Here is a 13,724-nt window from a genome sequence, read left to right as displayed (position 1 = left end):
CTCCTTTAACTGCATTCTGCAAAACAGCGGGACCCTGTAGACGGGGGAAATAATCGGTATAAAATTATTTTACTTCCTCAAAAACTCATTATTCGAAACTCGCAAACATGCAAGAACTATTTGGCTTAAGAATATTAATGTATTGAGAAAGTATTCATATCTGCATTATCAGCTGGATTGTTGCATTTGATGACAACATGCATTTTAAGGTTTTGAATGAAAACCCTCTCCTGTTGTTGCTGAATATTGTCTTGTAACAAGAGAAATTTCTTTCCACATCAAATGATGTAATGAGAAGCGTACTTTAACTTATGTCACAGGATTAAAATTAATGTTCAAAATCTGCAGATGGTTCGTTCCCACATAAAATATCACTTATTGCTAGAGCCTGGATTTTATGTAATATGAAAATAAGAAATATGTATCACTTGAATACAATATATACATAACTTTCACGTGTTAAATAGAACTAAGTTATAGACACCTAGTTGACTAGTTTCGGCTTGGAAGCTATCTTCAGAACTTCTGTGGTCCTGGTTTTGCATCTTCCGGTGTCTTCACTCCCAGTGAACCAAGAGGAGTCTCCTCTTGCGGTGAACATACCAATGAGCCAACAAGATTACAAAGAAGAAATAAATACCATCAAATACATAGCACAAAAAAATGGATACAACCCCAACATAATAAAAAAAGACAAAACATAATTACAAGAAACATAGAAACACAACACAAACAAGATCGCTTCTTCATTCAAGAAATTAAACTACAACATCACACATAGAACACAAAACACTCTACAAAAGTATCTCAACACACAAACAACACAAACAAACAAATACAACCTAACAGGTGTATATAAACTCACATGCAATAGCTGCAACAAATTCTACATCAGACAGACAGGCAGATCGTTTCAAATACATTACAAAGAACACATCACAACATAACCAGTCACACAACAATTCCACATATGCAGAACACATTACAAACGCCAACCACACCTATAACAACATAGAAACAGACATGGAAGTTCTACGTATCCAACCGAAAAATTTGAAACTAAGCACACTAGAGCAATACGAAATATACAGATACACAAAAACACACCCACAACAAATCCTCAACATACAACTGAATTTCAGAACACACACACTACTTGACTCCACACTACACAACACAAACGCACCCTCACCAGGGGGTGAAGACACCAGAAGACGCAAGGACCAGGACCACAGCAGTTCTGAAGGTGGCCCTCAAGCCGAAACTAATCAACTAGGTATCTATAACTTAGTTCTATTTAACACATGAAAGTTATATATTGTATTCAAGTGATATTACAGCGTTAAAAGTTGTGCAATCAAGTTGTAGAAATATGTAGCTAGAAATGGCAAAATATGTAGCTAAGGGCTCCTTCAGACGAGACCACTTAGCAGCACCACTAGTGGCTCGTTCTTGACATTGTGAACACGCATTTGAAACACTGCTTAATACACTAAATTTTTATAGAGAATTGTTCGTCTTCCAGTGAACATGGGCATAGAGGGAGATATACTTTTGTCTACTTTGCTCATACAGAGAAAGAATAGATGTACAAATAAAAGAAGGGTCTGAGTCCATCCATTGGTTTTGGAAAGACAGAATCGAGGACTATTTTACTCCTTTATTTGATGATTTATATCAGGAATGTAAAAGGTTTTCTTTTTTTCCCGTATTTTCGCATGTTTAATAAATCATTCTAAGAACTTCTGGCAGGAATGACCAGTGAAATTAAAAAAAAAAAAAAGACACTGTTGCACAATAGGCTGTATACTGCCATGGACGTGTAAGGAATTGGTGGCCCAACAGTCGTCTGTTAGCAATGCCACGAATTTTCTAGAAGTGTCTGAAGAGCTCTAAAAATGGCAAACTATGTAGACAAATATGTAATAAATAAAAGATATGCAACTTAAAATTTAAGTTTTATTAGATGTATTTTTGCACACTGATAAAAAAAATACAGGTGCACATGTGATTGATTCAACCTCATTTAATTATCGTTTGGAGGCGCATTAATAATTAAATATTTTTTCATAATTTCTACGGTTTCTTGATTGTCTTGTCAATGGCAACCCACACATAGAAATCGCCAAGTTAAGCTCCAATCGTTTCCATTGTGTCAGTGTAACAGGAGTTCAAATAATTTTTCCGGAGTGTTGATTCATCTGGAATATTGAAGTTGCAGTATTTGTGTAGTTGCAGTATTTGAAACTTTGGCACTCCAAGATTATACTATAGTATGTTTGCAACAACCATTGTCATGCGCAAATCTTATTATCCATGTTGAATCTTTCGTACACTACTTTCGACACTTGAATATAAATAATTGATTACTCGTGTTAACTATGTAAGCATGTGCGGCTTACAGCTGTTTTGGTGCTATTGGAGGATGGTGTCGAATAGCACTGAAACAGCTGTAAGCCGCACATGCTTACATAATTAACACGAGTAAGATCGATAAAAGAGTAATGGAATGGAGAAAAATTCTCTCCGGCGCCGGGATTTGAACCCGGGTTTTCAGCTCTACGTGCTGACGCTTTATCCACTAAGCCACACCGGATTCCACCCCGGCGTCGGAAGAATCGTCTCAGTTTTAAGTTCCAACTCTTGGGTTCCCTCTAGTGGCCGCCCTCTGCACTACGTCATAGATATCTATGAACCTAGGACCGAAGTCCACACATGTGCTGAGGTGCACTCGTAATGAGTGACTAGTTGGCCGGGATCCGATGGAATAAGCGCCGTCTTAAATCACGAAGTGATTTACGCATATCATATATATTCCGTTCCATTACTCTTTCATCATATGATAACGCAGAATATCTGCATGGAAATATCATATGTACTTTGGTACATTATAATAATATATACGAGTAAGATCGCCATTTAATAAATTATTTAAATCTTATTAAATTCACTGGTAAAAGACGAAGAAGGTTCCAGTACCACTTATGTAAGAAAAACTTGTTTCTTCGATAGAGCACGTTTTTTATTTGTAACATGAAGTTCAGTTTTTGAATGGGTTTGTCACACACTTCGCACAGCACGATTTTGCCATCACTAGTAAAGGCATCTTCAATTGAAATCCAGTCTTTTAACTTGGATGCGACTGTAGAAGGACCCGGACTTTAGTAGTGATATCTAGTGAGAGCTAGCTGTATCACCTGATGTCAGAATAGGCTTCTCAAGAAAACTGAAAGAACTACTGTTTCCTTTCAGAGGAACTGATTGGGGGTGTTTTGTGCCAAATGGTCATACCCACAGGGTAATTTTCACTCTTTCCTAACAGTACAATGATCCATCCTTTGTATTGGTATTTGTTCCTACTTTGCTGTTACTTCTCAAGGGGTCACAAAATGTTATCATGGCAAAGAGATGTCCATTTTTTTGACAGAATACGTTATTATTTTCAATTATTAACTTAAATTATTTTTATGTGTTAGAGACGAAGGGACAAGCTTTATAAGTAATTTTAAAAGGTATAGCATGGGAGTTAAGTCGAGGGAAAATGGTGAAAAAAATGTATATTCTTTCAAAATATGCAATATTCTTCAAAATATGTAATATATGCCAAAATATTTATTATGCACCAATATATATATATATATATATATATATATATATATATATATATATATATGTAACTTAAATCTTCAGAATAATGATCCTTTTGGTGTCATTCGCCAACATTTTAACTTTTCTTATAGTTCATATATAGGAACAGGATATATAATTACATAAAGTCCGGGTCCTACTTACCATATAGTTGCAAAAATCCAGGATTCCCTTCCAGTATACTCACAAATTTTGCACCAACTTTTGCTGCGACTTTTGTACGTGTTAGCTCTTGATCATAGTATTTTACAATGTTCAGTGCATCGCTTACTTCTATACCAGAAACTTCTAGCTGAATTATCATGCTGGATAAGAAAGCAAAGTTGAACTTCAAGTACTGGTAAGCCAGGTCATTTTTCATGGTGGTACTTGTAAAAAATCTTGTGTTATTTTTATTGATGATTTGTCTCCAGAATCAAAAGAGTTAATAATCTTGCCCACAGTGTCGTAATTATTGCAGTAATATACTGCAGCATTGAGCCAGGTATACCAATGCGTTAGGACAGGGGGGAGGAAGGGGCAGTGAAGGAACTTCATCTGTAAACTTGAAGGTGGAGTGGTGCCTTTGTAAAAATTTTCTTTCCATTTGATATCAATTTATCCATATCCGAGTAGCTGCTGCGAATCTCTTCAGTCACTATGTGGAAAACATGTGCAAGGCATGTTACGTGTATTATCTCGACAGATTGGAGCAATACTATCATAACTAGCATTGCCAGTAATAGTCGTTACTATAGTATTGCTCCGAATTGTCGCTCTTCAGATATAGCATTTTAAGTCCTTTGTTAACTTCACCATATATGGAACCACATCACTCACAAACAGAAGAGTATTATCTCTTTTACTTCACTTGACCATAATATGTTCATAGAATTTTCAAATAGAATAGCAATAGCTGAATAATTTGCCTTCTCTAGAACTTCGCATGTTAACAGGAACATTTCTCCAGGTCTGTCTTTTTTCAGTGTGTTAAAAATTATATTTGCTATGTATTTGCAATCAACATTCATAGCTTCATCAATTGAAATCCATATTTTATCGTCTCCCACACCACATCTTATTTTAATTTAATTTAACTAGCTAGCTAGCACAAATTAAATTTATAAAACAAACATGTTTCTAGTCACTACCATGTACGGTGTGGTCTTAGCCAATAATATAACATAAACTTTACAAGGACAGTTTCCTAAATACAGTAACTTAATTCAAACCAATAAATAACACACAAGAGCAAAAAAATAAGTAAATAAATAAAAAATAAAAATAAAAAAATAAGAAAGAGGAAAAGAGAGAAAAAACACATTGAATATAAATTGACAATCAGACAGTAGCCAGTGATATTCAATAAAAAATGAATATAGTCGACAGAAATAAAAGGTAAAAAATACATTTGTTAATTTTATAAATTCGTTTTTTAAAAGCTTCAATTTTAAAATATTTCAAATTCGGAAAATCGTTTGTAATTTTATTATAAAGTCTTGGGTCGAAACTAGCACCTTGTTTAAGAGCTGCACTTGTATGACATTTAGGCTCAATTAATGGGAAGGTAGACTTTTGTCTTCGAGTACGATATTCATGTCAATTAGATTACCTAACATCTCTTCATAACACCAAACCAGGTAGTCCTTTCTCAGTGTCCATTCATTGGGAACTGGATGATTCGTATATTTCTCCAGAAACTGCCTAAAACTTTGGTTGTTGAGTTTCTTCAATGGACTGTTGAACAAAAGCAGCGGTGGAGAGTCCATGTTAGTACTGTTAGCCCAGCTAACGGTTTAATACAGTAAATTAAAATACAAAATACTAGACTATCTTAACATGTGAGACACAATAAATATTGCGAATAATGTTCCAAGTTATTCCTTCTTGTAAACCCCAAGTTGTAATGTCGTTGTTAGCCACCTTGCTAAGGCTAACGTGAAGCTGCATGGATGAAATAGGACTTGCATGCGTATTCATGCAGATCGGTAATATGTGCTAGATTACATGCTGCATAGCATGGTGGCCTTGTAAGCCCAGGAAATTTGGCCAAGAACGCAGTCTGTGTCATGAGGGAAGGAAGATGTGGTTATATTATAGAAGACTTACTGAGTCGTTCCTTTTCCAGCCAAAGTTTTGCTGAGAAGAAAGGAATAGTTGACAGTGGTAAACCAACTCCTAATTTAAAAAATTTAAACAAGTAATATGATAAGTCAAACAAAAATCGAAGTACCAGTACGCGTTTTAATAAAGGATTGTATGGAAATGATGCATAATTGTAGTAACTTTCAGGAATATTGCTTTTATTGATGTCATACAAAATTTTGTCCATTATTTTTTGAATAGATTAACTCCATATGTAGATGAAATTATTGGAGATCATCAATATGGTTTTAAGCGTAATAGATCGACTATTGAATAGATTTTTTGTATTTGACAGATATTGGAGAAAAAATAGGAGTATGAGGGTACAGTACATCAGTTATTCATAGATTTAAAAAAAGACATATGACTCAGTTAAGAGAGAAGTTTTGTATAATATTCTTATTGAATTTGGTATTCTGAAGTATTGTGTGATGAATTTGAAGTAGTGGTAGAGTTTTCCGAATAATAGGAGTTGTCTATTCTCAACTGCAGACGAAATCTTAATGCACCATCAGATACAAAAAACAAAAACACCATAAAGCTTAGTTAATGCACTCGCGCACAAGTTCACAGCAAGAATGTACTTCTCACCAATAAATGTGCATCATCTTCATCTATTACATCACATAGAAGATCCAACAAAGTAACTCAGCCCATAGTGAAAGTACACATACAAACAGTCTGGGCCAGACACAAAAGAAAACGAGAATACTGGCTAATTCTGCTTATCATAATATGTGCTGCGTAGATACCATTAATGAGCCAAAGTGTCGATGTGATGCATGTACAACAGTGCTGCGAGTGTAGAGTCGAATCCAAATACCCGACAGGGTCTCTCAGGCCCGTCGACGTTACTCCAACCCTGGCTTGTAGCCGATTCCTCCGTTTGGGATAGAGTCCACCACTGGAAAACATAAAAACCGTTAGATATATGAAAGATCCAATCAGTGAACCACTAGCAGTTAACCTCGACACCTGGAAAAACCGAGAGTCAAACCACTGCATAGTGAGAGAAAAATGCTAGTGTAAGCCTCAAACCCCCAGCAGCATAGGGATAAAAGCAACTTCCCTCTAATGAGGAAAAGATAAAAGAACATAAGTAAATTAAATGAAATTAATAAAATAAAAGAAAAGGAATAAGGCTTAAACAGAGAAGGGTAAAGGAAAAACAAGGAAAAAAATGTGACAGGCGAAGCAAAAGCCACAATGCAGTAAGAAAAATCATCAATTGAAAATGAACATAGAGTTTTCAACAAGAATTGGGCGATACAGTATTTTTGTTGTGAGAGTAATAATCATGACTGCATTTTTATTTAAATTAAAAGTGTTTCACGAGGAAAAATTGTCTTAGTCGAAGTTACCATGCATGGTTACAGATGCTGCATCTGTCATGGCCAGGGTTAAAAACGGTCAGTGAGGAAAGATTATCAATGAGGGATCAGTTATACATTTCCATGGCATAATACATCACTTTGTGGCCACATTTTAAAGGTTGACAACATTTTGAAGCCTGTAGTAAAAATTATTAACTATATTCTTTCTAGAAACCTAAATCACAGACACTGCCATTTTTTTCAAAGATATTGGCTGTGAGCATATAGTGACATTTTGTATCATTCTCGAATGAAGTGGCTTAACTGTGAACGATCATTGAAAAGATTTTGGGATTTAAGACATGAATAAAAATTTTGAGAGTAAAAATCAACACATCTCACTTTTTGATCGTCCCAAATTGTTATATGACCTGGCATTCAGCACAGATACAACTGCTTACCTAAATTATGTGAATGTCAAATTAGAAGACCGAAATAAGCTGGTCATTGACGTGATTGATAATGTTACAGCATTCATCCCGAAATTAAAGCTTTGGAAAGTTCGTCTGAAAGTGAGAAATCTTTCTCACTTCCCCACTTTGAAATTTGCAATTGCTGAAGAGGAGGAAATCAACTTTCCTGATTTTTTCTACAAGAATTGTTATGTTGAAGGAAGTCTTTCACCGACGATTTCAATGCTTCAGGAATAAGTAAAATATGTTTAATATATTCATGTCGCCATTTTTCTGCACGTTGATAATACACCTGAAGAACTTTAACTAGAATTAATAGACTTTCAATATGATTCCTTATTAAAGGAAAAATTTCACAGCTGCAGTCTTACAGAATTCTAGCAGTTTGTTTCGAAGGACAAGTATAAAAGCATTCACAACCAAGCTGCATGGGTTCATGTGAACAGTTCTCAAGAATGAGTCAAGTGAAATCTCTTGAAAGGAACAAGTGATACTCATTTGTTTTCAGTTTTAAAGTAGTGTGTTCGAAAGATATTTTTCCTAATATTTGATAATCTGGTGTCACAAAAGCGTGCCCAAATTTCTGGTCACAAAAAGTAACATGTTGTATAAGCATACTGCACTCGATAATTAAAATGTCAATGTTTCAGTTACCATATCTGCAATTTGTATAATGTAAAGTTTAAATAGTTTGTTAATAATGTATGTTTTTACCTATAAATTACATACTTTTATTAAGTAGCTACTTAGGCAAATAAATGGTTGAGTAAATGTTCGTACTTTGTGAAAAATTGTCACTTCTCCTTAAGCTTTTAATTATTCCAAGACCCTACAAATTTACGAATGGGTCTTCAGAGGATTTGAGTTTGGGATCACTGTGTTATACGATATTACTTATATAATATACTTCTTCAAACAACTTAGGAATTTGGTGGAAAGCCTTTAACTTCTAAGCAAATAAAATTATGAGAGTAGGCCTGTAGTATTAGTCTGAGCTTGTATTAATATTGTTAATGCAATTGATATTAATTTTATTAAATACAGTGGCATAGAATAGGTGGGGTTACCCACTTTTGTGACATCACTATACCTGTTTTTTTTTTAAAGATGGGACATGATATTAGTGCTGCGATCAGAAAAACAACAGAATGTCACGTAGCGTGGTAGGTCTATAGCCATGGTAACAACAGTTGAGTTGCCAAAGTTACAGTTTCCACATGGCGAGTGCTCAATAGTTCTCTTGGCGACATTTATTGTGCACACAATGTTAGCATTAATATGTTTTGTCGTTCATTCTTTGTCGATTTTTGTGTTGTTTTTTTACCTTCGCGTAAATTGTCACTGAATGTTTAAATGTCAGCCATCTAACAATAATCCCATCAGTTAACAGCATAGTTGTCCACATTGGCAACATAGGCTGTAGTTCCAAGCTCGGCTGCTTAACTATCATGTCCCGTCTTTAAAAAAAAAATATATATATATATATATATATGTATAGTTGTGAGGTACCACACCAGCCAGGTGTGGAATATTCTAGTTTCGATTTTAGAAGTTAAGTTCAGTTCCAACTTACTTACAAATGGCTTTTAAGGAACCTGCAAATTCATTGCTGCCCTCACATAAGTCTGCCATCGGTCCCTATCGTGTGCAAGATTAATCCAGTCTCTATCATCATATCCTACCTCCCTCAAATCCATTTTAATATTATCCTCCCATCTACGTCTCGGCCTCCCCAAAGGACTCTATATGCATTTCTGGATTCGCCCATACATGGCACATGCCCTGCCCATCTCAAACGTCTGGATTTAATGTTCCTAATTATATCAGGTGAAGAAAACGATGCGTGCAGTTCTGTGTTTTGTAACTTTCTCCATTCTCCTATAATTTCATCCCTCTTAGCTTCAAATATTTTCCTAAGAACCTTATTCTCAAACATCCTCAATCTCTGTTCCTCTCTCAAAGTGAGAGTCCAAGTTTCACAACTATACAGAACAACCGGTATTATAACTGTTTTATAAATTCTAACTTTCATATTTTTTGACAGCAGACTAGATGACAAAAGCTTCTCAACTGAATAATAACAGGCATTTCTCATATTTATTCTGCGTTTAATTTCCTCCCGGGTGTCATTTATATTTGTTACTGTTGCTCCAAGATATTTGAATTTTTCAACCTCTTCGAAGGATAAATCTCCAATTTCTTTGTTTATTTAATGAGGAATTAAATATTTTTGTACAGTCTCAGTAATCCGGCACTCTCGCTAATCTGGCATCCTTCTGTGTAAGGAATGGTGGGATTAGCAAGAATCTACTTTGCTTGGCAAATTGTAAGAAAATTCTCCACCACTCCCATTTCTATAGTACGTCTTCACTGACAGAGCCAAACAATAGAAGCCTACTTGCTGCTTGAAAACCCACATTCCACAGACAATGCATCACTTCTGTATAATTTTTGCGGAAGTATAGGTATTTTAAAGATATCCTGAAAAAAATTTTGTAGTAATTCACCACAACCGGTTTGAATAAATGATTTCCATATGAAAAATGCGCAAAATATAACATTATGAAGTGAATTATTACTTAATACGCTATAAAACTTAAATAATGCCGAAATATGTATAAGAAAATTCCCATAATATAATGTTTTTACCCAATTTTGTATGTATTAAGTACTTATGTTACAAAACTTAAAAATAAGAACTTTTTCATTTTCATCACAGTGCTTTGAATCAAGTTTAAATTACTCTAAAACCCGAAATAATGTAAAGGAAAAAATATGACATGTTATAGAAATCCACCCCCTGTTAATAAATAATTGTATTAACTCAGATACTATAGATCATATACAGCAACCATTTACATACACAACTATTCATTTCTATTACGTTAAGTTATGGAAAAAGGTAATAGACATAAAGCTTATTACTATTATTTTGTACTTTAATTCGAAAGTATAGAGTTCCTATGCAGACCGGTCCTATTCCAATCTCTATATAACAAAGTCTGTTGTTGGCGACAACTAGTTGTATGCTGGCATACAGACAGGTCCGTGTACACTTCCCTATGCAGACTGGACCCACTCTACCCCTTCACCCTTTACTGCTTAGCATCTTAGGGACAGGTACTCCACACTTCCGTCATTAAGCCGATGGAACATTACTACCTGAGACTGATCTGCATAAGACCTCTCTGTACATGCTGGAAGCATGCTGTATATATTTTGTTAGCTGAAATTGTATTATTAACCCTAGAACACTATCCATGAGTAAATTTTATTCACTTCGCACGATTTCACTTTACTCGAGAGCCCTGATTACTTTGAATGTCCGTTGTAATATTCTTCTTTCTGAATTTCATATTCAAATATACAGAGATAATGTGCTTCAGCAATATATGGAATACTGCATAAATTGATGTTTGAATCTTAATTGACACAATATATCATGCTCAAATTTCTTATCCACATAAAAGAAACATGAAGGTAATCATAAAATACTCTCTTAAGATTTTAGTGGTGATTGAAAAATATATGAGTAAATTTTACTCATGATTAGTATGCACGGGTGTAGAATATCGTTGGTATTCTAGGGTTAAAAGCCTTACATTAATTCATACTTACAGCTGGCTCTGCATCTTGGTGTGTGTGCTGTTTTTATTTTGTTTACTTATTAATTTATTTTGTTATTTGCTATAGATGAAGAAAATCATGAAGAAACTGCTGACCCTAGTATAATGCAAGGTACGTAGGCTAAACAGTAGATCATTTATTGTAATGCAAGTAATGATTTCTTGTGGATTTAGTGATGGAAATGTTTTTACATTATTTGCTAACTTTGAGAATACATGCGTGTACAAATTTTTCATTATATAAAAATCTTTATTACCGGTATAATCATGAATGGTGATTTCTTTTTGTACTATACAGTAGGTTTTAATTTTTCATTACTTATTCATATTACTACATTATTTGCATTACAGACATGGCCACTTGTTGTCTTATGAAAGATTTACTGAAGTGAAATTCTATGAGATACCATAAATGTAACTAATTAAAGAGGCTATGTTCTTATTAGTGGGATGCAGAAGGAATAAGAATTGAAGTGATTATCTTCTAATAGTCACTATTTGGTTAGAGGCTAATTTATTTTGGGAATATGTTTGTCATATATCTCCATGATTGTCACCTGTGTTTGTATAAAGCTTCATTTCAAGTTCGTTATGTAATCTTCTTTCTACTCTTATAATCCATAATTACTAACACGTGACAAGCATGTGGTCATAAACAGCACAAGGTTAGTGCATTGTGATACTGTGTTTATTTAAAAAATGCATGTGTGTGAAGTAGGCTATATGTGTATGAATTCTAACATCTTAAAACTGGTAACTACGAAGTCCTATTATTGATCTCGATGATCCAAGTCCAGCAACTGTGGGAGATATTGGTAGCGTACCAGTATTAGAGATGTGCGTAAAACTAGAGGAAACTTGTATAAAAGTTCAGCTAGTTTTGTGATAGTTAAAGAAACAAGTAAGTGTAAACAAACGTGTGAAGAGTAATAAGCAGACATCGGATTTTTAGGCACTAAAAATTGCAGTTTTAGGCGCCTAAAATAAGCTCAAAATTTGTAAAATTAGGCTCTATTTTAATGAAAATAGGCATTTTAGGCACATCAAGGTATCATACTTATTTCTTTCACTGAAATTTTTAGTTATACACTAAAATACTCACAAAAAAGTATGGTTAAACATTAAAAAAGAATACTATATTATATTTATAAACAGAGCTGCACAAATTTAATATATTGAAACTAATGAAATAATGATTATTGATATCAAGATTACTCATTTTAAGTTATTGAAATTCAGTTCCATGCTCAGACTTTATTATAATTATCTGCACAGTACACCACCAGAATTTTTTCTAAATTCTCCACAGTTAACCTTTGCCTTTTGTCACTGAGAATCATTTTGAAAGCAGAAAAACTTCTTTCAACCGAAACTGATGTGAGAGGCGCAAATTTTAAATTAGGTACAATAGAAACATCAATACTTACTGGAACATTTACACTTTCCCCCGATATCACTCTTGATACTTTTTCCAACAATGAAAATCCTACATTCTTATTTAATACGTTGTCCCACTTATTTTTAACTTTTTTCCCAGTTTCGCCCAAAGCAGAATGTATGTTTACTTGAGCTTCCTTTACTATTGCTATTTGGCTACAAAGAGATTGTTTTTCACGTTCTAATTGTTCAATGCTTGCAGGTATGAAAGAAAAGTTTGATGTTATGTAGGCAATATCGTTTTTCACTCGTGAGTCATTCAGACAATCTTTCACTGCTTTCACACACGCTGCACTATCAGTTTCAGGTAATTTATCAATAACTGTGACCACTTCTTTAAAATACTTAGAATAATACACCACTGACTGAATCCAGGTTCCCCATCGTGTAACAACCGGCTGAGGTGGGAGTGGGATATCTGGAAAGTTCTCTCTGAATATTGAAATCCTGGATGGGGCTTTACAAAAACATTTTTTTGTGTTAGAAATAAACGAATTGACAAGAGGAAATTCATTCCGGATTGTTTCAGAAACCCTGTGAAGGCCATGTGCTAGACAGGTTACATGCATGAGATTAGGATAAAATGTTTTAAGAAGTGGAGCTGCAGCAACCATGTATGAGGCAGCATCAGTACAAAACAACAGAACTTTAGAATCGTCTATATTACCAGAGTATAAAGACTGTAGGCCTTTATTTACAAAATAAGCAATGGCTTGGCTATTCACTTTCGAAAGTTCCTTAACACATACGAGGTGTGGAATCGAAGGTCCATGAGGACTAAGTTTTCCTACTACCATATTTGCTATATACCTATTCATAGGATCTGAGGTTTCATCCACAGAGACCCATATGTAAGAATCACCTATATCCTCCCGAATGGAAGCTAAAGTTTCATTGTATAGGTATTCTGTCTAAGTAATTTTTTCTTAGGGTCGACTCAGATGGGATATTTTGTTTGCAGTATTTTTGTAAAAACTGTCTTAAAACCGGATTTTCAATTGCATTCCAGGGAATGTTAGCAGCAACAAACGCTCTGGTTAAATCAGCATAGACATTGCTGCTGAGATTGGATGAAGTAGGCTGTGTTAATAAAGTTTGTTGCA

The 13,724-nt window shown here is 34.5% G+C and overlaps 1 protein-coding gene across 2 annotated transcripts in view; it reads left to right on the top strand.

Moving 5' to 3' along the window:
- The window catches only part of LOC138700194 (neurotrimin-like), a 712,090-nt gene that overhangs the window by 650,557 nt on the left and 47,809 nt on the right, over positions 1-13,724 (top strand). The window contains exon 9 of one of the 2 annotated variants that reach the window (XM_069826627.1): positions 11,252-11,296. The exons of the other annotated variant lie outside the window; for it this stretch is intronic. Within the exon in view, the coding sequence (XP_069682728.1) occupies positions 11,252-11,296 (45 nt within the window). The remainder of the gene's footprint in view (positions 1-11,251; positions 11,297-13,724) is intronic. 2 annotated transcript variants of the gene reach the window in all.

Source organism: Periplaneta americana, chromosome 5 (genome assembly GCF_040183065.1).
Source record: "Periplaneta americana isolate PAMFEO1 chromosome 5, P.americana_PAMFEO1_priV1, whole genome shotgun sequence".
NCBI classification, from domain to species: domain Eukaryota; kingdom Metazoa; phylum Arthropoda; class Insecta; order Blattodea; family Blattidae; genus Periplaneta; species Periplaneta americana.
This window is presented reverse-complemented; position numbering and strand designations above follow the sequence as displayed.